Source organism: Toxorhynchites rutilus, chromosome 1, assembly GCF_029784135.1.
Source record: "Toxorhynchites rutilus septentrionalis strain SRP chromosome 1, ASM2978413v1, whole genome shotgun sequence".
Classification (NCBI taxonomy): domain Eukaryota; kingdom Metazoa; phylum Arthropoda; class Insecta; order Diptera; family Culicidae; genus Toxorhynchites; species Toxorhynchites rutilus.
The window spans coordinates 183481600-183509568 of NC_073744.1; the positions used below are offsets into that span (position 1 = coordinate 183481600).

Here is a 27969-nt window from a genome sequence, read left to right on the forward strand (position 1 = left end):
ATTACGCCTTCCGTTCCGACCACCCTCTGCTGAACCGTCCGCCAGAGCTCCGACACGTCCGGGCAAGATTTACCCAATCCCGTTGTTTTCCACCCAACGGAGATAATTAATTTTCATTCGCCGGGTGCTGACCTGCTCCCCATTGCTCCCACCACCACCACCGCTTCACCATACTGTATTCCGTGCGTGTGCGGGACCATAAATTGCCGTTAATCCTGCTGTGAACGGTTATTAGAATGCACCTCCATCACACCAAGCCCCCCTCGCTCACTCTCTCTCGGATCCAATCCCTCCCCCACAAATGCTATTGTTGGCGTGTTTTGGTTAGGTCTTCGTCGGCTGCAAACGTCAGCCTCCTGCTCCTCCTCCTACACCTTCTTCCTGTTCCGGGAGAACTCTTCCCAAGGCTTATTGGACCGTTTTATTACTTGTTTTCAAGTGGTTCCAACCGGTGGTGGGGAAAGGCTGGATGGTCGAAGGGCTTAAAACTTGCTATTGGGCTGCAAACGCATGATGGGAAATACTGCCGTTATCGAACGGTGGGCGGATGGAAGTTTTTTGGTTCCTAAAAAGGTTTTATGACTTTCATCTTTTTTTTCTCGTTTCGGGGAAAAACATCGATTATTTATCCCGGGATAAGTATGTTATTTTCTCCAACATAAAACAAGTCGTACCCGCTTCTTTTGATGTACATTTTTATGTTTGGCCGATGGAGGCGATAAATTAGGAGCCGATTGATGTTTTTCAAAGTCAAACTGGGCGATTGTGTACGCAATTCAGTAGCAACATCAGTCGATGTGGGGGGATTATGTTTCGGCTCGATAGTGAATTAAATTTGTTTTCGTTGTTTTTGTTTTATTCCTGAATTTGAGGCAACAATAATGTGGTTTTGTTATACATTTATGAATATTTTATTTTTGATCTCTACTTTCCGTAATCCCGTATTAGACCGTTAAATGACACTACCGACAGATCGTCAGTAGGGTTCGGAGTAGCGGTTTATCGTTACTGAAAACCGATAATGCCATCCACATTCGAAATCTTCGTGTATTTTTACAGAATATTGTGAAGACACAGAATATTGACAAAAACACACAAAGAGAGTGCTCATTGCTCTTTGAAGTTGTGCTATTATTGATCTCTTGAAATTATGGAATTATTTTTGCTCCCGGTTGTATGAACAGTTTTGAACAGCACTACCATTTTTTCGATTATGCACAAGAGTTAGGTATCAGACCACAGAAATACAATTACATTGCAAAAAGGAAAATCTCCAAATTGAACCCTGTCGATACATTTAGCGGCCGGTATCATTCATCAATCAAAGATTGAATGTGATCATCTTGGATTGTAACACGATGAAACGAGCTAGTAGTGATGATTAAGTGATTTCGTAAACCGAGTGATACAGTTGAGAATAGGCTGCCCAAATAGTTGAGGATAAAAACGGGACACCCAAACAAAAAAATAAACCAAAAGACTTAATATTTTTAATGAGTTTTCTTGAGTGAATAGAACCTATGAATCGTATCGTTAATTATGGGTATACTAAAAACTAGTGATGGAACGGACAGTGGTTTGGCCGGATACCGGATACCGGATGTTCGGCCAGCTTCAATGCCGGATATTAGTGAATGCTGGCTCTTTATTAGCGAATATAACTTTTAGAAAAACGGCATTTGTACATGGAGCAATTAAAGCGTTAAATGATAGAAAGAAATAAAAATTCAATATTCATTTTTCGTTCTGAATAAACATCCTGTTTAACACGTTCTTCGTCCCGTCTTCCAGATATGAGTGACACTTTCCTCGTTCAAAATGAATAATATTTTCAAACCGAATTTGATCTAATTGGCACCTAAATATAAATCCAGGATATGTAGAAATTCATAAAATAAAAACCATGAACATACAGACGGATTTCATGCCAACTCGTCTTAGGAGTTGGCAGCACCATCTCAATTAGCAGCAAAGCATTGTGAGTGTGAAAACATTGGTCGTTTAAGCATATCTGCATACTCGAAATCTTCGAAAAAAAATTGGACTGCTTTTTGAAAAGGGCCAATTTTTACGAAAAATTATAACCTCAAAACTATAATATCTACGAAATTTTGAACAAAGGATGTAGGAAATTGTTTAAAATTTAAAAAAAAAAACAAAATTCTTAGAGAAAAATTACACTGAAAAAAAATTTTAAATATTGAAATTCATTTTTTAGTTTATTATTTTAAAATTCTCAATAAAAATATGTGAATATCCCTTACAATTTCCAATAAGTCATCCATACATCAAAAGATGGGCACTTTTACAGGAAAAGAGTTTTACCAACAACAATTTTTTCATGTCTTCATTGAAAAATTACTATTATTGCTTAACCTGTAACATTTTTATATATAAACTAGTTGTACCCTGCCACGCTTTGCTGTGGCACATTGTGGTTGCATTGTTGAGTTGAATTTTTCAATTTTTTATTATTTTTCGAGTTTTTTGCGCGTACACAAACGAACGGAACATTCTTCTATATATAGAGATAGATGGGGGAAATCTCTAAATTTTAAATCAATTCGAATCATAATTTCAGTTCACGATTTTGTCAAACACTTGAAAAAAAGATGTTTTCATCACATAGAATTCATATATAATTCGAAATGGTCGATTTTCATAAGAAGCTTAATTTCAGAAACGCACTATGGTCATATAAAAGATCATTTTTCTCCAATTTTTTTTTTTTGATATGCTGTAACAACATTCCTGAAATGCATATTGTGTCCAACTTTGAACTCATTCGGTTCCGTACTTTTCGAGTTTTTGACGCGTACACAAACGAACACAACATTTTTATATACATAGAGATTATCGTGATTTACAATGTTTTTTGTTCAACTAGCGGCCCAATTCTATGTTTTAATAAGTTTACCGCAAAGTCATTGGAATAGCTTTGCTGTTGCACTCAAACAGACTCTCGCAACTTATTTTCTTTTCTTTTATTCAATGTTTCTTTTTTAGTCCAAATATCTCTATGTCTCGAACATCTACTCTTTCTCTGCGATCAATTGTTGCTCTTCCAATTTTGACTTTGAAATTCAACTCTCTACTCTTCATTTCCTACTATCTACTCTATACTTTGTTCTCTCTTCTCTTCTCTCTGCTCTTCATTTTAAACTTTCCACTTTCTCTCCACTCTCACTACTCTCTACTCTCTACTCTTTCTACTCTCTACTTTCTCTAATCTCTTTACTTTCTACTCTCTACTCTCTCCTCCCTACTCTCTCTACTCTCTACTGTCTCTACTCTCTCCTCTCTCCTTTCTACTCTCTCCTTTCCACTCTCTCTACTCTCTACTCGCTGCTCTAAAAAAACGCACACACAAACACATACACGCACATGCACGCACAAATGAACACATGTACACACGCAGACGCGCACAGTCTCACACACAAAAAAACGCATCGCAGCTGCTGACCAATCAACTAACCAACAACACACTCCCGCAGACGCACACACTCTCTCACACAAAAAACGCATCGCAGCTGCTCACTCTCTCACTATGTTTGTGTTTACGTCAAGAATACGAACATTTACGACCGTTTACGACTGTTCACGACGACCGCGCTTTATTTTTTAGCGATTTTATTTATAGTAAGAAAACATGTCAAGAGCATGTCAAACGCGAGAATTTACAAATTAGGAGTAGTAGTAATTAGTTTAAAGAAAACATGAGAATAAGGCGTTAGAATTACTCAAATTTTTATGTTTTTTAACGATTTTCCTTAAAGAGAAATTATGATCATGGTTTGTCCGGTTTTAGAAATTACCATTTTTGAATGAAAACATTCGAATTCTCAAGTAGATGTTGCATTTATCATTGCTTGAGTTTACTGTCATCATACTGATCCATTCATAATTTAGGCTTTCTTCAGAATATTGCCTTTTCTTGGGTATTTTAAAAGTGTTACCCTCAACACACTCAACACAGAGAAACTTTATTTCTGCTAGGCGTGAAGGACACAATAAACAAACTGCAGCGCGCCAAGTGGTTGCCATAGAAATCATGTGGACAAAACAACATTATTGAATTGGACAACCCATGATCCGAATAGAGTTCATCAAAATGCGTTTATTTAATGGTGTAGCTATGTAAATCTGATACAAATGGTGTACAAGCATGATGTTTACAATATTTGTAAGTCTTATAATCCAGAAATACGTGCGAAATAATCATCTGGTGATCGATTGAAAGTTAGTTCGAATGAGGGGCGCATTGACACCAATAGAAGGTGTATTTTATAATCCTTTAAAACATGGGATTCCGTAAAAATATACTATCAAACTACTGTAAATCATGGAAAAGAAAATCTTATTTATATGTTTTAAAACATTCGAATACCTGATTTGGCAAAGGTGTGCTGAATTAGAGAATTCAAAAAAGTGGACAAACCATGATCATATTTTCGACTGGACAAACCAGAATCATTTGCCTTAGTCTAATTGTTTCCGTATATTTTTAGTATGCAAAGTTGATCAATGTTTTTATACCCACAACGTTTCACTACAATCTCAGATGCGGCTGCCAATGGTCAAGTTATCTATTGTATTTTTCCTATCCTTAACATTTAATTAATCACAATTACATTACATTACGGATGGTTCGTACTACTGTTTCATGCGAAATCCATATAATATGACATTACCATGTGTTATTGTTGTTAGTTTGTCTCCAAATTGAAAATTGTTGGATTTTGTAGAAAATGTATACAAACAAAGTTTGACCTTCATTGATTAATTTGTTCGCAAGTTCGGCCCTGCAAGAAACTCAGCCGGATCGCGTTGGGCGACGAACGTGTTAAACCATTTTTGTTCCTGTAGGAGGTTCCATCCAATGGTGTTTTTCCTGCATCACAATGTGGGATTTTTTATCAAAGTAATATTGTAGAAAAGTTTACATATTTTTAATTTTTGTAAGGTTTTGTTTTTTGTTAGGTTATGTGGGGTTATGTACTTTCCGCACAAAGTTGTTTTAAACCGAGTGATACGAGTGATACAAATTTGAGTTGAATTGATTGTAGGAGGTAGCTAATAGACTAAGCTATCATTTGATACCATATGATTGCTTTGAAAAATTACCGAAGTTGCTGTTCAATTTTTTGAACGCTTGGCATAAAACGGGTTAATAGTGTATCATGTTTTCTACAACGAATCTGGAACAGTTTTTATCTGAAAATGTTTTTTTACATTATAATTGAAATAATTCTAAATTATCTGATTGCAAGCTTTTTTAACACGAGGTTCAGGTCAGACCATTTGGGTGTTCTCGAAACGTAACAGACAGACAGACAGGAAATCATCGAAATCAAAATCATCATACAAAAATATATTGGACGAATCTTCTGAGAATAACAGTTCATTACACCTGCTAAGGGAGTATTTTAGTCTAGAAATTTGAAAAAAATCATTTTTTCTCCTTCATATTTCTGTACTTTAGGCACTCAAGAATATACTCTAGAAAGGACTTATTGAAAATCCTATTACTTACCGAGCCATTTTAGTGATGCGATATCTATCCTGGTACGGCCATAACAATGAACTTCAAACGCGTTTTTCTCGAAACTAGTTTTTTAAAACTGGCGTACACGATATATCAAGTTCTACTGAACCGATTCATGTCGAATTTGTATGGATACAATCTGCAGGCATCTCTCTATCGCATAAACCTCTAAAAAATGATATTTTACTATTTAAAAAAAATCGGGTAAGGTAAGAAAAAAACGTTTTAAATTTTGTCAAAAAACATGTTTTTGACACGTCCGAGGTTCATGCGATAGCGGCATCTTTACTGATTCAGAATATGTTCGTTTTTTTTTTGTTTCAGATAACCAGAAGGGCTGGAATCGTGTACGCCATGGGGCAACTTTTTTTTAATCCCCTCACTTCATCAGCTTGTAACTATTCTAGTTATGCACATTTTTTCTCCGTTCAATTTTTGTTTTATTGTTAAAAGACAGATAAACAAATAATGATATCATGGACAGTAAAAATATTCTTCGTTTTATTTTTGCGAAGCTCGAAGAAACGCCCGAAATTCGTTTCTCTACACTAGAATATCCCCTTAAACGAATGCGAAAGCGATGAAACTGAATAAACGTTGATGATGAGAGTTGATAATCATTCAATTTTATTAACATTTTTGACATGCCAGTAATCACACCTTAACTTTATTGGCGTGTAAATGAAGTTTATATACTACTGGCTGACCCGGCAAACTTCGTCCCGCCTTCAATTGCCTTTCTTTTTTCAATTATTTCAAACCTGCACGTTACCCGAAAAATATTTTTCTGTGCGTGATCTGTATTCGCGGTATATAATTTCTTTTTTGACAGCAGACTGGGACACATCAATCCTGATACCGACTTCGTTCTTGAGTTAAATCGTGAGGAACGGACACCAAATCATTTTTATTTATATAGACAGATGTGTTACTATGTATTTATTTTATAGTATTAAGGAAATATGTTTTATTCTAATATCCGGTATCCCGCCGGATAGCACATATTTCCCGTTTCATCTCTACTCGAAACACCTTCTCTATTGATAACAAAATACCATTTCTTAGGAATACAAGAAACGGGTGCAGTGATGTCACGATTATATCGCTGTGCGTTTTTATTACGTCTCGTTTCTATCACTCTAGAATCTATCACTGAAAATGTTTCCCATAGATCACGTTTATCGAAAGATAAGAAATAATATGAAAAGTTCAATTCCTCGTTTAATTATTGAACAAAACATGACTCTTCCATTTTTCAATGTGCCCCAACGAGTATCGAAAGAATTTTCCAAAGCTTTTAAAAATTAAGCCTCCCATATATCACCAGAATCAACTAGAAATTTCAGAACCTTTGCACCTGATTAGTCAAGAACAGTTCTTCTTTTTTATGTCAAAGAACTCTAATAGTGTCATCAAAATTACCGGCAACTTCAGTAGCAGTATATAACATCTTTCAACAAAACCAATGAATGTTTTTGAAGGTCACTAACTGATCTCTGATAAAAAGTTGGAGTGAGCGATGGAAAGTCCAATAGAAAGGAATCGTATTTTACCAATCTCAAGTAATTTAGCATAACCTTCACCGACAAAATCACAAAATCTCCTAAACTATTCTACAAGAACCGCGTAGATATGGAAGTACAGGTCGGACTGGATTATATGTGTTTCGATTATATACAGTTTTGAATTTTTTTTTTTTTTATATTTCCAATATTACTTATTTCAAGAAAATATGTAACCTTTCAACGCTAAGGTGAAATTTAAGTGGCTATTACATGGATAGTGGGTTAAAAATCGTGAATTTTGAGATTTTGCTTGAATATTCACCAGAAATTGTTTATATCGATATTGCAGCCAAATAAAAAAGTATAGAAGTTGGGTATCAGAGAACAAATTGTAGAGCAATTGAAGAGCTTCAATTTAATTGATATAGACAATCAAACTAATATAAATGTTTAGGATAAAATTTATAATAACACATCAAATATTATTAACTTTTCAGTTTTTCACTTCCAAAATGTTATTAAAATCTACTGATTTAGATGTTGCACTACTATATCCTGTACTAAATTTTCTCATCTTTCATATGAAATTAACACAATCGCCTTCCGTACCGTACTTTTCAATGTGAAGCCAGTTTAAGACAACAGTGTCCGAAACAAAAGAAAAAGTTCTGTAACTCTGTCATTGTTGAAATTCGAACATATGCGTAGGAGGATTTTTCTATCACTTTCTCAGGAAATCTGGATAAATTTATTTTTTCGTGTGAGAAGGGTGTTTTCTGACACTAAGGGGATGAATCAAAAATCAAATTCTCCTTTTTTATTCAAAAAAAACGAATAACACTTGCATAAAAAACGAATAAGAACAAAAAATTTGCCTCGATTATATACAGGATTCGATTATATACAATGAAAATAAATCCGAAACACTGTATATAATCGCGCTGTATTTATATATTTCCACAGTGATGTTTACAGTATCCATTGCTAAACACTCGATTGCATGTTAAAGATGTTCATTCGAAAACAGTGAAACAGAACATTTTTTGAACAAATCTACAATTAGGCGGGGCAATAAAAAATGGTCGAAAATACGGTACTATCCCGATTAAAACAGTACGTTTGGTCAGCCTAAATATGTTCTATATCTTATTCGTAGATTTACGGTGTCGACGTCTGGCAAATTATTCTCTATCAGTTTTCCAGGCCCAAAGGCAGATTTGAATTTTTCAAATTTTGATCTATAATTTTTACTTCAGTAAAAAAAACTAATTAACAAAAATGTTATATAGGCTTGTGAAACTTACAAGAGTCGCTGGGAGAAACAGAAGCGTTCTTTAAAGGAACGATCGAAGCGCACTTTTGCGGAAATTTTAAAGGGCGCTTCTCCACTGACCCAACAACAACAACAACCAATCTCAACACACAATAGCTTTTCCACGTTGCCAGTTGATGAAATGGAAGCGGACACAGCTAGCGGGGACACACCGTTTATTTTCAAAGGGAATCCCCGGCGCAAAAATGTGACCACTCCCAAAGTTCAAAAACAAGTCCCCCCGGTGATACCCCCTGTTAGCTTGCCTAAACAATCGAGTGCAGCGGACAAGCAAAATCAGGTTCCTCCTGGCTTCCGTGGGAATAGTTCACCTTCGAACGACCCAGCACTCGAGGGGACATCAAAAACCCCAACTGTCCCTGTTTTTCCGTCCAGCTCAACTTCCCAATCGGGATTTATAAAGTTGTCTGACCTTTTGGATCAAATCTTCAAGTGTTTTAATGTTTCCGACTCCATCAGAACCCTTGTCATCTCAATGCTTCCAGTATTAAAGACAATTTTACAGCAATTGATGCAAACATGGCCCCTCCTTGCAATGATTATCTCTCTTGATGTCTAATTTAGATAGAGAGGTCGGAGATATCACTGTTTTTCAGTGGAATTGTCGTAGTCTTATCCCTAAATTGGATACATTCAAATTTTTAATTCATAACTTCAATTGTGATGTTTTTGCTCTGTCCGAAACTTGGCTTTCTTCGCGAGATGATATCTCTTTCCACGATTTTATTATAATACGCTTGGACCGCGATGACAGATACGGAGGGGTACTATTGGGGATCAATAAGTGCCACTCATTTTTTAGAATTGACCTTCCACCTATTGGAGGGATCGAAGCTGTTGCTTGTCATGCAAACATCAGAGGCAAAGACCTCTGTATTGTCAGCTTGTATTGGCCTCCGAGAGCTGCGGTTAGCCGCAAACAACTTGATGACATGTGCTCACTCCTTCCTGAGCCACGATTGATCTTGGGAGACTTCAACTCTCACGGAACTGCCTGGGGGGAACAGTACGACGACAATCGTTCATCGTTGATATATGACCTTTGTAACAACTTCAATATGACCGTTTTGAACACTGGGGAAACAACACGTGTGCCTAAACCTCCTGCTAACCCAAGTGCTCTTGACCTCTCGCTTTGCTCGAATTCACTATCGTTAGATTGCAAGTGGAATGTAATCCAGGATCCCAACGGTAGTGACCACTTGCCAATCAAAATTTCCATCACCATTGGGTCGAATTCTTCTGAATCTATAAACATGGCATATGACCTCACAAGACACATTGACTGGAAAAAATATGCGGACGCGATTGCTCTAGCCATCAATTCCAGAGATGGTTTACCTCCATTGGAGGAGTATAACTTCATTTCTCGTTTGATCTATGACAGCGCAGTTCGCGCTCAAACGAAACCCGTTCCAGGCTCCACTATTCGTCGAAGGCCTCCCAATTCATGGTGGGATAGCCAATGTTCCAAGCTTTATGTAGAAAAATCGAATGCATTTAAAGCTTTTCGGAAACGTGGAACCCCTGAAAATTTTCAGACGTATTTGGACCTTGAAAATCAATTTAAAAACTTGATCAAAGGGAAAAAACGTGCTTATTGGCGAAATTTCGTGGGAGGTTTGTCACGAGAAACGTCAATGAAAAAATTATGGAAAGTGGCTCGAAACATGAGAAATCGCTCTTCATCGAATGAAAGCGAAGAATATTCACATCGATGGATTTTGAATTTTGCACGGAAGGTTTGTCCTGATTCCGCTCCTGTGCAAAAAATTGTTCGAGATATACCACAAGGTAGGTGCGATTTTGATTCCGAGTTTTCGATGGTAGAATTCTCTCTTGCTCTCCTTTCTTGTAACAATTCGGCTCCAGGAACAGATAGAATTAAGTTCAACTTGTTGAAACACCTCCCTGATGTGGCGAAACATCGCTTGTTGAATTTATTCAATCGGTTTCTGGAGCATAAGATTGTTCCAGATGATTGGAGACAAGTGCGAATTATAGCTATTCAAAAACCCGGAAAACCCGCGTCCGACTTCAATTCGTACCCCCCAATAGCAATGCTGTCTTGTATACGGAAATTGTTGGAGAAAATGATCTTGTTTCGCCTTGATCGATGGGTTGAAACGAATGGCCTACTCTCAGATACACAATATGGGTTCCGCAGGGGCAAGGGGACGAATGATTGTCTTGCGTTGCTTTCTTCAGATATTCAAATGGCTTACGCCGAAAAAAAACAAATGGCTTCAGTATTCTTGGACATAAAGGGGGCCTTTGATTCTGTTTCAATAGAGGTTTTGTCAGACAAATTACACTCTCGGGGTCTGCCGCCTCTATTGAATAATATGTTATATAACTTGCTTTGTGAGAAACATTTGAACTTTTCTCACGGAGATTCGGCAGTAAGTCGGGTCTCTTACATGGGCCTCCCCCAGGGCTCATGTTTAAGCCCCCTTTTGTACAACTTCTATGTAAGCGACATCGACAATTGCCTTACACAAAATTGCAGCCTAAGACAACTTGCAGATGATGGAGTGGTCTCTGTCGTAGGATCAAACGAATCCGACCTGCAAGGACCCTTACAAGATACTTTGAACAATTTTTCAACCTGGGCCATTGGGCTAGGGATCGAATTCTCCACGGAGAAAACAGAGATGGTGGTTTTTTCTAGGAAGCATAGACCAGCAAAACCAAAGCTTCAACTTTTGGGTAAACCGATCACTCATGCTATGTCATTCAAGTATCTTGGGGTCTGGTTCGACTTCAAATGTACTTGGGGGGCCCATATTAGGTATCTGAGTAAAAAATGCCAACAAAGAATAAACTTTCTCCGTACAATTACCGGCACCTGGTGGGGAGCCCATCCCGAAGATCTTATAATGTTGTATCGAACAACTATTCTCTCAGTGATGGAGTTGGAGTTCTCCGTATCGCGTTGGGATGTATGCCCTCAACGCATACCATGAGTCTCGAGGTTTTGGCAGGCGTACTCCCACTAAAAGATCGCTTCAATTTATTATCTCTTCGGTTCCTCATCCGGTGTAAGGTTATGAATCCATTAGTGATCGAAAATTTTGAGCAATTGATCGAGCTAAATTTTCATTCTAGATTTATGAGTTCATATCATGAATTCACCTCTATGCAGGTTGTTCCTTCTTCGTATATTCCCAACCGTGTTTGTTTTCCTGACTACATCAATTCCTCTGTACATTTCGATCTGTTCATGAAGGAGAAAATCCATGAAAATCCAGATTATCTTAGATTGGGGTTCGTTCCTACAATCTTCAATGCAAAGTATGGGCGTATCAATTGTGATAATATATACTTTACTGATGGGTCCTCTATGAATGAGTCCACAGGATTTGGAGTGTTCAACGTATTTTTTAGCACCTCACACAGTCTTCAGAATCCTTGCTCGGTATATATTGCTGAATTGGCAGCGATATACTGGGCGCGGGACAGCGTCGCCTCACGACCTGTTGAACACTATCACATTGTAACGGATAGTCTTAGCTCTGTCGAAGCTATCCGTTCAGTGAGGCCGGAAAAGCACTCGCCGTACTTCCTTGAGAGAATACGAGAAATTTTGAGTGCTTTATCCAGACGCTGTTATGTCATTACCTTTGTCTGGGTCCCTTCACATTGCTCCATTCCGGGTAATGAGAGGGCTGACTCATTAGCAAAGGTAGGTGCAATTGAAGGCGATATATATCAGCGTCAAATCGCCTTCAATGAATTTTATTCTTTAGTTCGCAAAAATACCATCGCTAACTGGCAACACAAGTGGAATGAAGATGAATTGGGCCGGTGGCTCCACTCGATTATCCCTAAGGTTAGCCTCAAACCATGGTTCAAAAGTCTGGACTTGAGTCGGGACTTTATTCGCACCTTCTCTCGACTCATGTCCAATCACTGTTCGATAGACGCGCTACTCTTTCGTTTTAATCTTGCCGATGGCGATATCTGTGCTTGTGGCCAAGGTTACCACGACATCGAACACGTTTTTTGGTCGTGCGAGGAGTATCTTGTTGCCAGATCGAATTTAGAAAACTCTCTTCGGGCTAGAGGAAGGCAGCCCAATGTGCCGGTGAGAGATGTGTTGGCTCGGTTAGACCTTGATTACATGTCCCATATATATGTTTTCCTTAAAGCTATAGATCTTCGTGTGTGATTGTCCCTACATCCTTATACCCTCCTTTCCTTCCTTTGCGGGTAATTCGTCCCCTTGCTATAAATAGTAGAATAAGTTGAAATGTAAATAAACTATAGATATACGAATAGACTTAAGAATTGAGTGTTCATCAACATTGTTACAATTTCCTTATATCCCATCCTTCTCCTAAAAATATGTCACCCTTCTAAACTCGAGTACACCGCGAGTAATCGGTTTTCCACCTTACTAACCATAGATGTGAGAAAATTGTTTTTATATATATATAGTTTTAAAAATATATTTAAGAATTCGGCTCCTTTAAACTTAAGTAACTGAGCCTGTAAAAATAAACGAATTAATAAAAAAAAAAAAAAAAATGTTATTTCAAAAATTTTTACACATTCTAAAATAATATCCGAAGTGATAAACAAGCGGATTGAATAAAGGGTGTGTCACATCAAATTGCATCACGGAAAAAACGCTGTAGAAATTCGCCCAGTAGACCGATCCTTTTGAAAATTTTAGACAGTAAAATAAAAACTATTAAACAACTTTTGGCATTTTCTTTTTATTCATACTTCGAGCCCAAGCCCGTATGCTCGCACCTTCCTCTTTACCCCGTCTTTACCAACGTCAGGTTGTAGTTTTTTTTGAACAGAAATCCATTTTCTCTTGAAGTCCGCCTCCGATTTGACAACTTTTGGGTTCTACCGGAGGGCCTGCTCCATAATCGCCCAATATTATTCTATTGGGCGAAGCTCCGGCGCGTTGGGCGGGTTCATTTCCTTTGTCACGAAGGTGACCCCGTTGGCTTCGTACCACTCCAACACGTCCTTTGAATAGTGGCACAAAGCGAGATCCGGCCAGAAGATGGTCGGGCCCTCGTACTGCTTCAATAGTGGTAGTAAGCGCTTCTGTAGGCACTCCTTAAGGTAAACCTGCCCGTTTACCGTGCCGGTAATCACGAAGGGGGCGCTCCGCTTTCCGCAAGAGCAGATCGCTTGCCACACCATGTACTTTTTGGCAAACTTGGATAGTTTCTGCTTGCGAATCTCCTCCGGAACGCTGAATTTGTCCTCTGCGGAGAAGAACAACAGGCCAGGCAGCTGACGAAAGTCCGCTTTGACGTAGGTTTCGTCGTCCATTACCAGGCAATGCGGCTTCGTCAGCATTTCGGTGTACAGCTTCCGGGCTTGCGTCTTCCCCACCATGTTTTGCCTTTCGTCGCGGTTAGGAGCCTTCTGAACGTTGTATGTACGCAGGCCCTCCCGCTGCTTGGTCCGCTGGACGAATGAACTTGACAAATTCAGCTTATTGGCGACATCCCGGACCGAACTTCTCGGATCTCGTCTAAACTGCTTAACTACGCGCTTGTGATATTTTTCACTGACGGAGCATCCATTTTTGCCGTTCTTCACCTTCCGGTCGATGGTTAGGTTCTCGAAGTATCATTTTAGTACTCTGCTGACCGTGGATTGGACGATTCCCAGCATCTTACCGATGTTCCGATGTGACAACTCCGGATTCTCGAAATGAGTGCGCAGGATTAATTCACGACGCTCTTTTTCGTTCGACGACATTTTTCCAAATTTACGAAAAATTTACAGTGAAGCATGGCCAACGTGATCTATACACTCTTATCTGATTATAAGCGAAAGCTGAAGATATAATTCCTAAAAATTACATTTCTACAGCGTTTTTTCCGTGATGCAATTTGATGTGACACACCCTTTAGTTTTATTTCGTAGTCCTACGTCGAAAATGCGGTCGTGTCCTAGACACAAACCAATCCACCGTTGGGTCGGATGGATAAAAAAAAAACGGAAGTTCCCATCAGCCTCGCCAGCAATCGCAGCGGAAAATCTTTTCTCCCGCCGAACGGAATTGAAAAATTGGCATGACCTGCATATTTATGCGACGCCATTCTTCTGCTGTCCGGTGGTGCAGAGATCTATCTGGGTAAGTCCATCGGGCTCCGCCTCACGGTCCATCATCATCAGCATCATCATCATCTCGCTAATGCTTGCTAGAGTTGCTGCAGTTGGAAAACGGCGAGAAGAGAAGGGGGCAAAAAAAGTCCACCACTTCGAATGATACCATTTTTATTCGCCCTGCATCCTGCAATATCCCCGGTCCCAGTCTCGTCAAGAAACCGGCGTCGATTCTTGTTCACTAATGTTTCCTCCTGCCAGTCGAGAGTGCGATGGGTGTGACTGCGATTTCCCGGTGGGGAAACCCATCTGCGCAAAGAAAAGAAGCCCGCAAAACGCCAATGCGAGTCATCGCTCTATTTTGCCATTGTTGAGAACATATTCGGTGGAAATATATATATATATGTAGAAGCAAGCAGGTCGAACACAATGCACAGCTCCACAAAAACGACAACTTTGACGACGACGACGACGACGGAGACGACGGGAAGGATACACTTTCTACAAGCTTTATTATGATTCCAACTCGGTATGATTCTAGCGGTTATTATTCGAGCATCTTCTAGCCAAACAAGTTAGTTTGCATCATCAGGTCACTGGTAATATTTTATACTATCAACAACTTCACCCAGCCTCCCGTCATTAAGTAACGGATGGTTTTTACTGCGAAAGCATCTCAACGACATGGCTCTTCAGAACCAGCCAAATATATACACGCATATCAACGATGCATCTCAGCCAACCATCTCGTTTCCAGCCAGGAGCGAGAGCGAGTACTTCATTAAATTTTCCTACGATCTGACCATTTTCCCACCGAGACGAAACCAATAGGATGATGAAAAGGAGATGGCCAGAAGAAGCACTCCTTGCCATTTGGGAAAATTGATGAATGGTTATTATGGTGTGCTGTCAGCGATTGGATGGCGATGGATGGGCGGGGGGAAGCGCACTTTAACGCTTCGTTGGCAAATATGCAAAGCATTAATTTTTCATTTAACCTCACACCTCCCTCCTCAATTTTCTGTTCGTTCTGTCTTTCGGTCGTTCGTTCGTTTGTTTGTTTGCTTGTTGCCGCTGCCAATACTAATAACCACTTCCATTTTGTTTCTTTCTTCTCTTTCCAGACGGGGAAACACTTTCATCGAACGTCACTTTTGATAAAAGCTTTTAATCATAAATTTCGGTTAGATTTGGAGTTAAACACGTAAGTATTAAACGATAATTTGCCAAATAGATGTACAATATTTGGCAGAATTAGAAAATTACGATTAAACACAACTTTTCATCACATGCATACTGCGTCATTTGTATTTTTCGGTAGATGAAAATGTATTTCATTCCAATTATTAGGTCTTCTACAATTTAGGTAACCGGAACCCGATCTATGTTGAGGTATCTTAAGCTTGCTGAAATCGTTAAGTTTTAGTCTGTCGCCATAACATGCATAATCGCAGACTGAGATGTCTTTTTTCTAACTGTGAAAAAAAGTCATATAAAGAGTGAATTATAAAATTCATTTTTCAAAAAAAAAAATTACTTTTCTTGAGATTTTTCTTAACTCGAGCGAAAGTTGTAGAAATAAAAGTATTTAATTTTGCAAATAGCATCAAATTGGAAGTATACGCGACTTTTTAATACTCTACAATACCGTCATATTTGCCGTGACCGGGAAAAATCGCGAGGAGAAAAAAGCGTTAGGTCACAAAAGCTCAATGCAGCAGTATAAAGCATAGTTCATTTCAAATCTGGACGCACTGTATATTATACCACTGCGCTCCTAGTGGTCGGATCTAGAATGTTTTGACAGCACTTTGCTTTGGAATGTTTCCTCTATCAGTGCTGAAATTTAGAGGCCACCGGTGTAAAAAAGACCTGCGAAACTGGAGAACACGAAGTGGGTGAGAACACCACTGTCCATTATATTCCAGGACCAAGCGGTGTCCAGCGTGCTGGAAAGACTCAATATAACACTGATGAGGCTAACAGTATTGCAAGAACCTGTGCTACAACTGGAGACGATGAGGTGGATGGAAATGACACTACATCACATGTCCCAGGGCAGATCAGGGTCAAAAGTACTGGACGGACTATCTCGAAGAACAATTCGGAAGCCAAAAATCGGATGATCAATGACTGCAATGATTTTTCTGGGGAACAGAAAGAAGTACCCAATGATCAAATACATGATCATCACATTCAATAGTCACGACAGTATAAAGTTCATCCAAATAAATCTCCATCATGCAAAGGGTGCAAGCGCTGTACTTTGCAAGAGATTTATACAAAGCAAACTAGATATTGCTTTTATCCAGGAGCCATGGACAAATAACGGAAAAATATTGGGTATTGAAACTAAATCGTGTAAGTTGATATATGATGAAACACAGCAGTCCCCAAGATCTGCTATCCTTGTGAACGGGTACGTTAAAATGTTACCTATTACAGAATTTATACAACGAGATATTGTAGCGGTTGTTTGTGAAATTCCTACTACTCGTGGAAGAACAGAAATCTGCGTGGCGTCTGCATATTTTCCAGGAGACGTAGACGAAGTGCCTCCCCCTGGAGTCCAAGCATTTGTATCTTTTTGTAGATCTCAAAATAAAGCATTCATCATCGGGTGCGATTCAAACGCACATCATACGATATGGAACAGTACAGACATTAACACAAGAGGTGAGTGTTTATTACAATATTTGACAACCAATAATATAAATATTTGTAATGAAGGTACCAACTGTACTTTTATGAACTCCATAAGGCAGGAAATTTTGGATTTGACATTTTGCAGTAATACTCTCTCTGAAAACATATTTAATTGGCATGTTTCTGAAGAAATATCGCTGACAAACACATAATGTTTGACTATAAAGTGAATAACAATATTAGAGAAACTTTCAGGGATCCCAGAAAATCAAACTGGGAACTTTACTATTCCTATCTATCGGTGGGGGGTAGCTTCCCAGAAAAAAGTATTAAAACTAGTGAGGAACTCGAAAAAACCTCTATTTATGTTACAACAAAAATAATTCAAGCTTACAATAAGAGCTGCCCAGTCAAGGTACGATCAACAGACAGAGATGTACCATGGTGGAATACTAGGCTGGAAAATTTAAGAAAAAACGCTCGAAAAATGTTTAACCGAGCAAAGCGTACTTCGCAATGGGATGAATATAGGAAAGCACTCACTGCAAAATCAGAAGATCTAAACGTAAAAATTGGAAGCACACCTGTGAAAACATTGAAAGTACTCCAGTCGTTGCAAGATTACAAAAAGTTTTGGCAAAAGATCATTCTAATGGTTTAGGAACTCTCAAAAAAGAGGACGGAAAGTTCACTTCTAATGCATCGGAGACCTTGAGTTTAATGATGCAAGTTCATTTTCCAGGATCGCTACCGGTCTTGAGTGATAGGACGACTTGCATAGATCCACATACTGATTTGCAACAGAATCACACTTTACCGTCTGAAGATTTCAATGATAATACCAGTAAACCTGGGCATAAAATGATCAGTGCAGAAAAGCAAGATCTAGCGAGTTGTATTTTCACTCATGCAAGAGTCGAATGGGCAATAAATTCATTTGATCCTTTTAAATCACCGGGAAGCGATGAGATCCATCCTGTGATGATCCAGAAAAGTGGAGGAACTGTAGTGCCCTGCTTAACAGAAATGTTCAAAGCTAGCTTACGATTGAACTATATACCAAAGAATTGGCGACAAATTCGGGTTGTTTTTATTCCCAAAGCTAATAAAAAAGATAAAAAAAGTCCAAAATCGTTTAGGCCTATTAGTCTTTCGTCATTTATGCTGAAATTAATGGAGAAACTAATTGATGACTATATCAAATCGCAATACTTGAAATCGACACCACTCAGTAAACTTCAATTTACATACCAGCCAGGAAAATCAACAGTAACAGCACTTCATACACTAGTAACGAAAATTGAAAAAACACTTCAAGTCAAAGAGTTGCTACTAGCCGCGTTCTTAGATATTGAAGGAGCGTTTGACAATGCATCCCACAATTCAATGAGAAATGCTATGATACAGCGTAATTTCGATGAAACTGTTGTAGAATGGATATTTCAAATGCTACAAAAAAGGGAAATAACGTGTAATCAGGGAGGGGCCACAGTTACAATAAGAACTGTGAAAGGATGCCCACAAGGAGGGGTCCTTTCACCTCTGTTATGGTCATTGGTAGTAGATAACCTACTGGCATTCCTTGAAAGGATAGGATTTGAAATCATAGGCTTTGCAGATGATATTGTAATTGTAGTTCGTGGGAAATATGAGCATGTAATCAGAGACAGATTGCAATATGCTCTAAACTTAACTTTAGCATGGTGTAATGATGAGGGTTTATCTATAAATCCTCATAAAACTACTGTTGTTCCTTTTACACGTAGAAGGAAAATGAAAATACCAGATTTGCATTTGCTGGGAACTAAAATAGTGTTTTCTCCAAAAGTGAAATATTTAGGAGTAACACTTGATAGCAAGCTCTATTGGAACTCGCATTTAGATGAAATAATACATAAGGCTACAAATGCATTATGGATTAGTAAAAGAACATTCGGTAACAAATGGGGACTTAGCCCTAAAATGATCTACTGGATCTACACTGCTATAGTGAGACCTAGAATAACATATGCGTCATTAGTTTGGTGGCCAAAAACAAAATTCAAGCATGCTCAGGAAAAGCTAGGAAAATTACAAAGGTTAGCTACAATTTCCATCATAGGAGCAATTCGTAGTACGCCATCTAAAGCACTAGATGCAATGTTAAATCTACTTCCCTTATATCTACTGGTCTATTCGTTCAATTGGCGGCGGAAAAAAACGCACTAAGGTTGAAAAGAACAAAACAGTTCTTTGATGGAGACCTTAGGGGTCATTTAAGTATTCTAAAGGAATTCAAACTTAATCCGATACTAACTCAGGAGGACTGGATGAACAGGCAATACAACTTTGAACGACTATTCAATGTAACTGAGCCAAGCCGCACTGAATGGGAGTCAGGGGGACCTGATATTCACCCAGGATCTATAATTTTCTACACTGATGGTTCCAGATTAAACGAAAGAGCCGGGGCTGGAATAACCGGCCCTGGAGTGAACATATCAATTTCAATGGGCAAGTGGCCAACTGTATTTCAGGCAGAAGTGCAGGCAATTATTGAATGTGCAACAATTTGTCTAAGGTGCAATTATAGACATGCAAACATATGCATTTTTTCTGACAGTCAAGCTGCATTGAAAGCATTGAAGTCAGTTACCTGTACTTCTAAATTAGTTTGGGAGTGTATTCAACTTCTTCAAGAGGTAGCTAAAAAAAGTGCAGTGAACCTATTCTGGGTTCCAGGGCACTGTGGAGTTGAAGGTAATGAAAAAGCAGATTTGTTAGCTAGATGTGGATCATCGAAACCATTCCTAGGACCAGAACCATTTTGTGGGGCCCCTGAATGTACCCTCAAAATGGAATTAAAGAACTGGGAAAAATCAAAGATTGATGGCATCTGGGCACATAGTACAGTAGCTCGACAGGCTAAATCATTTATATCACCAAGTAAAAAAGTAACTGAAAGACTTCTCAGCCTAACAAAAAAAAAAGACCTATGCACTTTCACTGGCCTAGTGACAGGACATTGTCCAAGCAAATACCACCTAAAGAAACTAGGTAAATTAGAAGATGATACCTGTCGTTTCTGTAACCTAGAAAGTGAAAGCTCGGAACATTTATTATGCGATTGCGAAGCACTTTTTCATAGAAGGCGCAATTTCTTTGATAAAGGTTTAATGCAACCGGCAGATGTTTGGATAGCTTCCCCCAATAAGGCAATAAAGTTCATTCGTGCTATAATACCTTATTGGGATCATGCCTACAGTCAGCAAGTGGAAATCACTCCAACTAATAGCGATACGACACCCTGATAAGGCTTACAACAAATAGGGGCCCGCCACAATAGATGAAATAACTGGTCGTAGTGGAAAATGTACCCAACAGGAAAAAAAAAAAACAAAAAACAGTGCTGAAAATTTCATTACGATTCGTTTTGTTTCAAAAAAGTTACACGTGATGGAAGCCGCGAAACGAAAATTAATTTTGGACACCCACGTCAAAAACTCGACGTGGTCAGGTTCAAAAATCGCGAAATCGTTGAAAATGGTCAAATCGACCGTGTGCAGCGTTCTCAAACGTTTCCGTAAGATGCATACTATCGATCGGTTCATACCAAGCGTCATAGTGGAATTAAGGATCGGAAACTGCATTTGAATGTGTTGAGAACGATCAAGGCAAACCCAGGGCAGTCGGACTATGACACCTCCAAGAAATTCAATGCCGACCGGCGCACCGTCAGAAGGATTCGTCTGCGCGAAGGAATACGATCTTATCGGGCCAGTAAGCAACCAAACCGGACATTGAAGCAGAATGTAGTAGCCAAAGGACGTGCCCGGAAGTTATACAACAAGGTTCTAACGAAGTACGACGGTTGCATCCTCATGGATGACGAAACGTACGTGAAGATGGATTTTGGGCAGCTTCCAGGCCAAAAATTTTTTCAAGCCACTGGTCGGGGTGATGTCCCCGGCAAGTTCAAATTCGTTTTTGCCGATAAGTTTGCAAGAAAGTGTTTGATCTGGCAAGGTATTTGCAGCTGCGGACGAAAAACCCCGGTTTGTGTGACAAACAAGACCATGGACTCCAAAATGTACACGGAAGAGTGCCTGAGAAAACTTATTCTTCCGTGCATTAGATCTCACAAAGGACCAGTAAATTTTTGGCCAGATTTGGCAAGCTACCACTACAGCAAAAAGGTACTACAGTAAAAAAGGACATCAACCCACCTAACTTCCCTCAATTCCGCCCTATCGAAAAATATTGGGCAATTGTCAAGCAGAAGATAAAGAAGAATGGTAGCACGACTCGGGATGCAACAGAGATGAAGAGATGGTGGAACAAAATGGCCGCTGAGGTCAGCGAACAGGGTGTCCACACTATGATGAGTGGTATTCGCCGAAAAGTTCGAGATTTCATCGAAACCACATCGGAATAATTTTTTTGTTATTTTTCCTTTCAAGTGCAAACCTACATTTTGAGTACATAACATTTTTATTTCGTTCACATAGCTCCGAGATAGATCCGTTTTGATGCGTCCAGATTTAAGATGAACTATGCTTTAAATGCCACGTGGAAAAAAGTGCAATCTTTATTAAAATTTCATTTTTTGTAATGAAATTTGTTCTGAGGTCACTGTAATGTGTAACGAGGATAAAGATCCGAGGCGGCCCCACGCCACTGAGGTGACGCGATCCGAGTCGGCCACCGATCCGCCGTCGGAAGCGACGGTCTCTCGTACGCAAACCTGGGTCTCCCCTTGATTGCCCGGACGGCATACGTTTGCCTGATGCATTACGTTTGCCCGGTTGATATTCGTTTCAAAATATATTTTTCAAAAAAATTATCTGAAAATATTTCCAGGGTAAATACATTTAGCTATTTTTGTGGATAAAAATATTAAATTATTTAAATATTAAATAATATTAAATAAATTATAAATATTAGTTTTTTTACCGTGTGGCGTTTGTACCCATGAGGTTTTTTCCGTGTCACAATATTTCCAGTAGGCATTACGCGGTTATTTCGCTTGCTCTCATTTCTTTTGCGTCTTATAAAAAATTCTATGTGGAAAATTAAACATTGAAAATCGAAAATTGAAATCTATCTGCTGCTGCGCATTTACTTCAGTTTAGCCAAAGTAAACATGCTCGTAGACGAAAATTGAACGCCCAGACAAGAGAACGAGAATCGTAAATCGTACACCATTTACGTGCTTACGTGAAAACAACGTGATTGGTGTTGGCATATTTGCGCTAATTCATGATTTTGAGAAATTCAAGGTAATCAAGGTCTTTTCTAGTCACCAGTTTTCACGGGCCCGAAGGGAGTGTTCTCAATTTGGGCTGGCGGAAAAATATATCTTGCAAGACCAAACAACGTGCTCGATGTTGTAATAACCTTGGCCAATAACGCGTTTGCATCAGCTCATAAAATTAGTAATTTGAGGGGGATTGTTGTTTGTAGTATGAAGACTATCACCAAAGATTCTCTTGTAGATTTGAACATTAAAAATCGAAAATTGAGATCTATCTGCTGCTGCGCATTTTTTATTTCAGTTTGGTCGAAGTAAACATGCTCGGAGAGGAAAATTGAACGCCCGGACGAGAGATCGAGAATCGTTAATCGTACACAATCATTCCCCTGGAGCAAATTCTTGTAACGAGTTGTACACAAAACAAGGGAGGGAAATAACTCACATACTCGAACTAGATTCAGTCTAGCAATACTTTAGTCAACTCAGAGTTACCAAGAGAACATCTTTTTGTTATAATGGGAGAGGATTCATCGTTAGTCGCAGTTTGTACAGATCACGATCTGTGCAGTTTGCGATTAACCCCTTCCCGTATTATTTAATACGTCACACATCAAGTGATCTCACAACTCTGCTGAGCGTTCTAGCGCGCTATGTTATGCAAGTAGACCACGAGTGACACTCGATGTTGTACGGGAAAGGGTTAATCTTGAATCGCAACGTGCTCCCTTGTTTTCCTTCCTTGATCAAGATCTAACAAAAATGTTATTGGTTGAAATCGGTTTTACTTCGCTTGCCGATTCATCAATCAATTTCGCTTGAGAACGAGATCACTGTGATTGTATGCTTTTTATCTGAATGTGACTACTATACAATGTGGTAAATGCACATGCCAAACGCTATTTCCAGTGAGTTTCAAGTCAATCGAAAAATGATTTTTTTGAGTTCCCACTAAATATGAGTATAATGTGGCATTGGGCAGTGGATATTTGTAGAATCATGTTGTAGAAAATGAATAAAAGTGATATTTTAGTGTGTTTTTTTTTCACTCTCTCACCTTCATAGAAACAAACAAATCATCATTTTTTTCGCGATAACTTGACAATATTTTCAAGGCTAGCAGCGTCAGCGTATTTTATTTGAGAAAAAAAAGTACAATTAAGCAACATTTCATTGAAAATGCTGCTATTCCAGAGGATTAAGAATACGACTGTTCTGTGGATCTTTTAACCCTATTAATGATTGAAACGATTCACAATACAATTGTTATCTATTAAAAAAAATAGGTAACAAGATTTCATGATCAATTTTGCTCATAACATCTTGACACCATGAGTTATTTAAACATTGTTTTATTTCTTCCATATACAGATTAAACTAAAAAAAGATTAAATATAAAACATTAAAATATTTCAGATTAAACGCTCACGCAAAAAAAAACAAATTCTGCATTCCCCACCTCGGGACGATAATATTCGGCTACTCGTTCAGTCTGATCGGATGGTTTTTAGTGTCAAGGAGTACAATTTACCGGAACGTGTATTTTTAGTGAAATCGTATTACTCGAGCAACCGAAGCCTTAATGAAACTTTGTCCACTTATGGTGAGAATTTCAACATTTCTCGTCATCGATTACTTCCTCTGGGGGAACGTGAAGGACCAATGCTATGTTAATAAGCCACAAAATTTGGAGGAACTTAAAGAAGAAATAACTCGGATTTTCAACAGCATCGAAGTCGTAGTGTTAGAGTTGTGCATGAAGAATTTTGTTCACCGTTTAAAAAGTGTTATCATAAAAAGGGGTGGCCACATCGAAAATGCCCTAAAATAAGCTTTATTTTCGTTTTTCAAAATAAAAATCGGTTTACTTTTGAAGAAGTTATACAAATTTGTTGCGTGAGCGTTTAATCTGAAAGACCCTGAGCCTGATTCTGGAATACACTTCACGGTGGAAAGGAAATAAACGGCACGCCATTGAACTACGTTTTACGAGTTAGTGAAGTGTCGAAGATAATGATGAGTTTTCAGGCAAAATGAGCACTTTTCAAATAAAAAATCATTAATGAAAATTAACCTCTTCGTATCAAACTGGTATTCAATGTGAGTGGAAAACTTTGTTTTCTTCGTGTGATATAATAATCTCATACGAAAATTTAATCTGAAGACAATTTGATTTTATAATGATAAATTTAGTGGGAAACAAATATCGCATCCAGATGTCGACACCGTACCGTTGTCATCGCGAATGCGTTTCATACCGTTTCCACCGTGAAGTGTATTCGTAGTGTATTCGAGAATCAGGCCCCCTGTATAATCGTATAACTTAATCATATATTTCCAAATATTTCCACTAAAACTCATTTATTTATTTATTTATTTATTATTCGAAACCATCCGACAATAAGTCTGATTGGTAAAAAAAAAAGGAACTTAGATTGGGAAAAGCCACCTTGAGCAAACGTTAAATTCGAACTCAAAGCGGCATAAAAACCCAATATCTTTTCACAATGGTATACAAAATAAAATGACATAAAAACTAGGCGAATAACAAAGATGGATAACAATTATGACAATACTATACTACGCATACATTTCACAGTTGCACACAAAATATTCTAAAAGGACAATAAATTTCCACGACGATTATATTCTAACGCCATCTGACGAATAGGTTCTTGAAGACCATAATTAGTGCGATGCCCCGTAGCAGTAGCCGTAGCAGATGTTGGTTCCGTCGAGGCCGAAGAGGGCAGTACAGCTGAAGTCGCGACAGAACAGCAGGGCAATCAAAGCATCCCGATAGGATTTTATGGACGGTCTTAACGGTAATATCCTTGCGTCACTGCTCGAGAGGAGCTATGCCAACTAGCTGACAAAGATCCTCATAAGGTGGCAAATTATCATAATTTCTCCAAGACAACATGCGGCAAATTCTACGAATGAAGCACTTTTGTATCCTTTCAATTCGAAGTATCCAGTACTCATAATGCGGATTCCAAACAACACAGCTTGTCTCAAGGATGGAACGAACTAATGAGCAATAGAGAGTTCGTAAAGTGCCAGGATCGCAAAATTCTCTACCGATTCGAAAGATTGTTCCGAGCTGACGGTACGCTTTATTGATGATGAATGTATAATGTTGTCTAAACGACATTGGGCTGTCCAAAACAACACCTAGGTCCGTCACGTTATCACTTCGCTGGAGTGACGAGCCATTAATGCTGTAATCGAAAACTATTGGTTGTTTTTTTTCGGGTAAAACTGATAACAGTGCATTTCTGAATGCTGATTGTCATATGATTAAAGCTGCACCATTCCGCAAATAAATCAATCAAGCTTTGAAGTCTCAAACAGTCTCTGGTGGTCTCAATTGGCAGATAAATTTTTACGTCGTCAGCGTAGCATAACCTTGTTCCATGAGGCAATAGTCGGGCGATGTCGTTAACGAACAGCGAGAATAGCAAAGGTCCTAAAATGCTACCTTGCGGTACTCCGGAATCATTCTGGAACCACCTCGATTGGGAGGAACCCACTCTCACGGAAATTTTGCGACCGCGTAGATATGTGCTTAGCCACGAAAGCAAACTAGATGATGCTCCTAATTTGTTGAGTTTGGCAAGCAAAATTCCATGATCAACACGATCAAATGCCGCTTTCAGATCGGTATAAATAGTGTCGATCTGATTTCCCTGTTCCATACTACGCAAGCATAGCGATGTAAATTCCAATAAATTTGTTGAAACTGATCGACCAGGGTAAAACCCATGTTGTGCAGTAGAAATGTAGCTTTTCACCCGAAACAGTAAATGATCATAAGCAATGGCCTCAAGCACCTTAGAGCAAGCGCACAGGGAAGTGATTCCACGATGGTTCTCCACACTATGCTTATCTCCTTTTTTAAACACAGGGAACATAAATGATGATTTCCAACTTTCAGGAAACTTGTTCTATCGTAAAGATATGTTGAATATTGTAGCGATCGGAGATTTTAGTGTTTCACAACATTTTTTCAATAAAGCAGCAGGAATACCATCAGGCCCAGGACAATAAGATTGTTTCAATTTGGAAACCGCACAAGCAACATCCTCTGCAACAACGGAAAGAGTTCCGACTGAAAATCCGTCGCTAGCAACGTAACGCAAAGCATTATCAGGTGGTATTGATTCCATGCTGAATACACTCAAAAAGTATTTCGCAAACAAAGCACATTTACTACTGGTGGAAGACGCCACTTCATCATTTAGGAACATAGTCGACGGCAAGCCATTCTCATTGCGTTTATTATTAACAAATCGCCAAAAATGCTTAGGGTTGCCATGAATATTACGTTCTGTGTTACGCACATAGTTAAAGTATAGCACTTTGTTGAGGGTTCTATATTCCCGACTAGCCAATTTGAAAAGGTGACAATTGTAAGCACTTCTGATTGAATGATAAGCGCGAAGGCAAGCATTTTTGCGGCGTTTTAGACGGCTAAGTTCCAGATTTCCCCATACAGGTTTACGGCGTGGACATTGTCATTGTGATATAACATCTTTATCAGACACAATTTTTGTTTATTTTTTTTGATTTGTAAAAAAAACCTCAACTTTCAAGAGAAAAAATAATCATTAACCAAGAAATTAATCCACCTAAAGGTATAGTCGTGCGTGAGCAAGGCATCTCGATCTCAGGTTTGAGCTGTAGGTCATCCGGAGACCATCCGAGTTGTCCTGATGTCGCCAAAAACCATTGCAATGGTCATCAGCCCTATGTGTAAGGTTCGACAAATCATGAAGTTCGATATGTCGCATGATGGGATTTGGCTCTGATCATAAAGTGGTTACATATTTCGGAAACCTGATCCGGAACATGTCCGTGTCTAGTCAATGAGGTCGTAAAGGCTTGAAAGCATCACGAATAAGCTATTTTCGAAAAAATCATGAAGATTGCTTTTCCAAGTTTTGTGTTGCTTTGGGTTCTGGAATCTATGCCCCCTGGACTTGTTCCCACCATATCACCGGAATCCGTGGACCGATTCTGATAAAACTCTGAAGAGTTCTCAAATGAAACAACATAGGATTTCAAATGAAACTTGTCGCGTCCAATTCAGCCGTTTCCGAGAACTGAGCATTGGTTGTCTAATTATGAAAAAAAAGTTGTATTTCATGGTATTTTTGATAAAATAATTTTTCTGGCTTGTTTTAATAGTAGTTGGACCATCTGATTACTATTTCAACTCGTAAGGAATCACCTAAAGGTGAATTAATATGTGCAGCGTCTATTTATTTCGATTTTCGATTTCGTTTCGATTTCTTAAAATGGCTTCAAGGTGAAGGTGGAAGGAAGCCATTGTAGTAGTATAGGTGAAAGCACGTGTTTTCATGGGATAATAGTGTGTGTGAGAGAAGTGCAAATCACACAGTTTCTTTTTATTTTCGTACGTAAATAGATCAATTCACTTATCAGACTGTGTTGCGCTTCACTGACACGAGTCTTAGAATATATTTGAAAAAAAATAACAATTCAATACTGAAGTAAAATGTATGAACGATGTGTTCCGATGAACAACTGCAAATATATATATATAGAAGGTGTATTTGCATTCGGAGTAAAATTCTGATCATAAGCGAGCGTAACATAAGCA

The 27969-nt window shown here is 38.7% G+C and overlaps 1 protein-coding gene across 15 annotated transcripts in view; it reads left to right on the top strand.

Annotated features, from left to right (window-relative positions):
- LOC129768776 (disintegrin and metalloproteinase domain-containing protein 11) overlaps window positions 1-27969 on the top strand; it is a 912619-nt gene that overhangs the window by 579679 nt on the left and 304971 nt on the right. For all 15 annotated transcript variants that reach the window (XM_055770661.1, XM_055770645.1, XM_055770693.1 and 12 more), the window contains exon 6: window positions 15592-15671. In XM_055770661.1, coding sequence (XP_055626636.1) covers window positions 15592-15671 — 80 coding nt within the window. The remainder of the gene's footprint in view (window positions 1-15591; window positions 15672-27969) is intronic.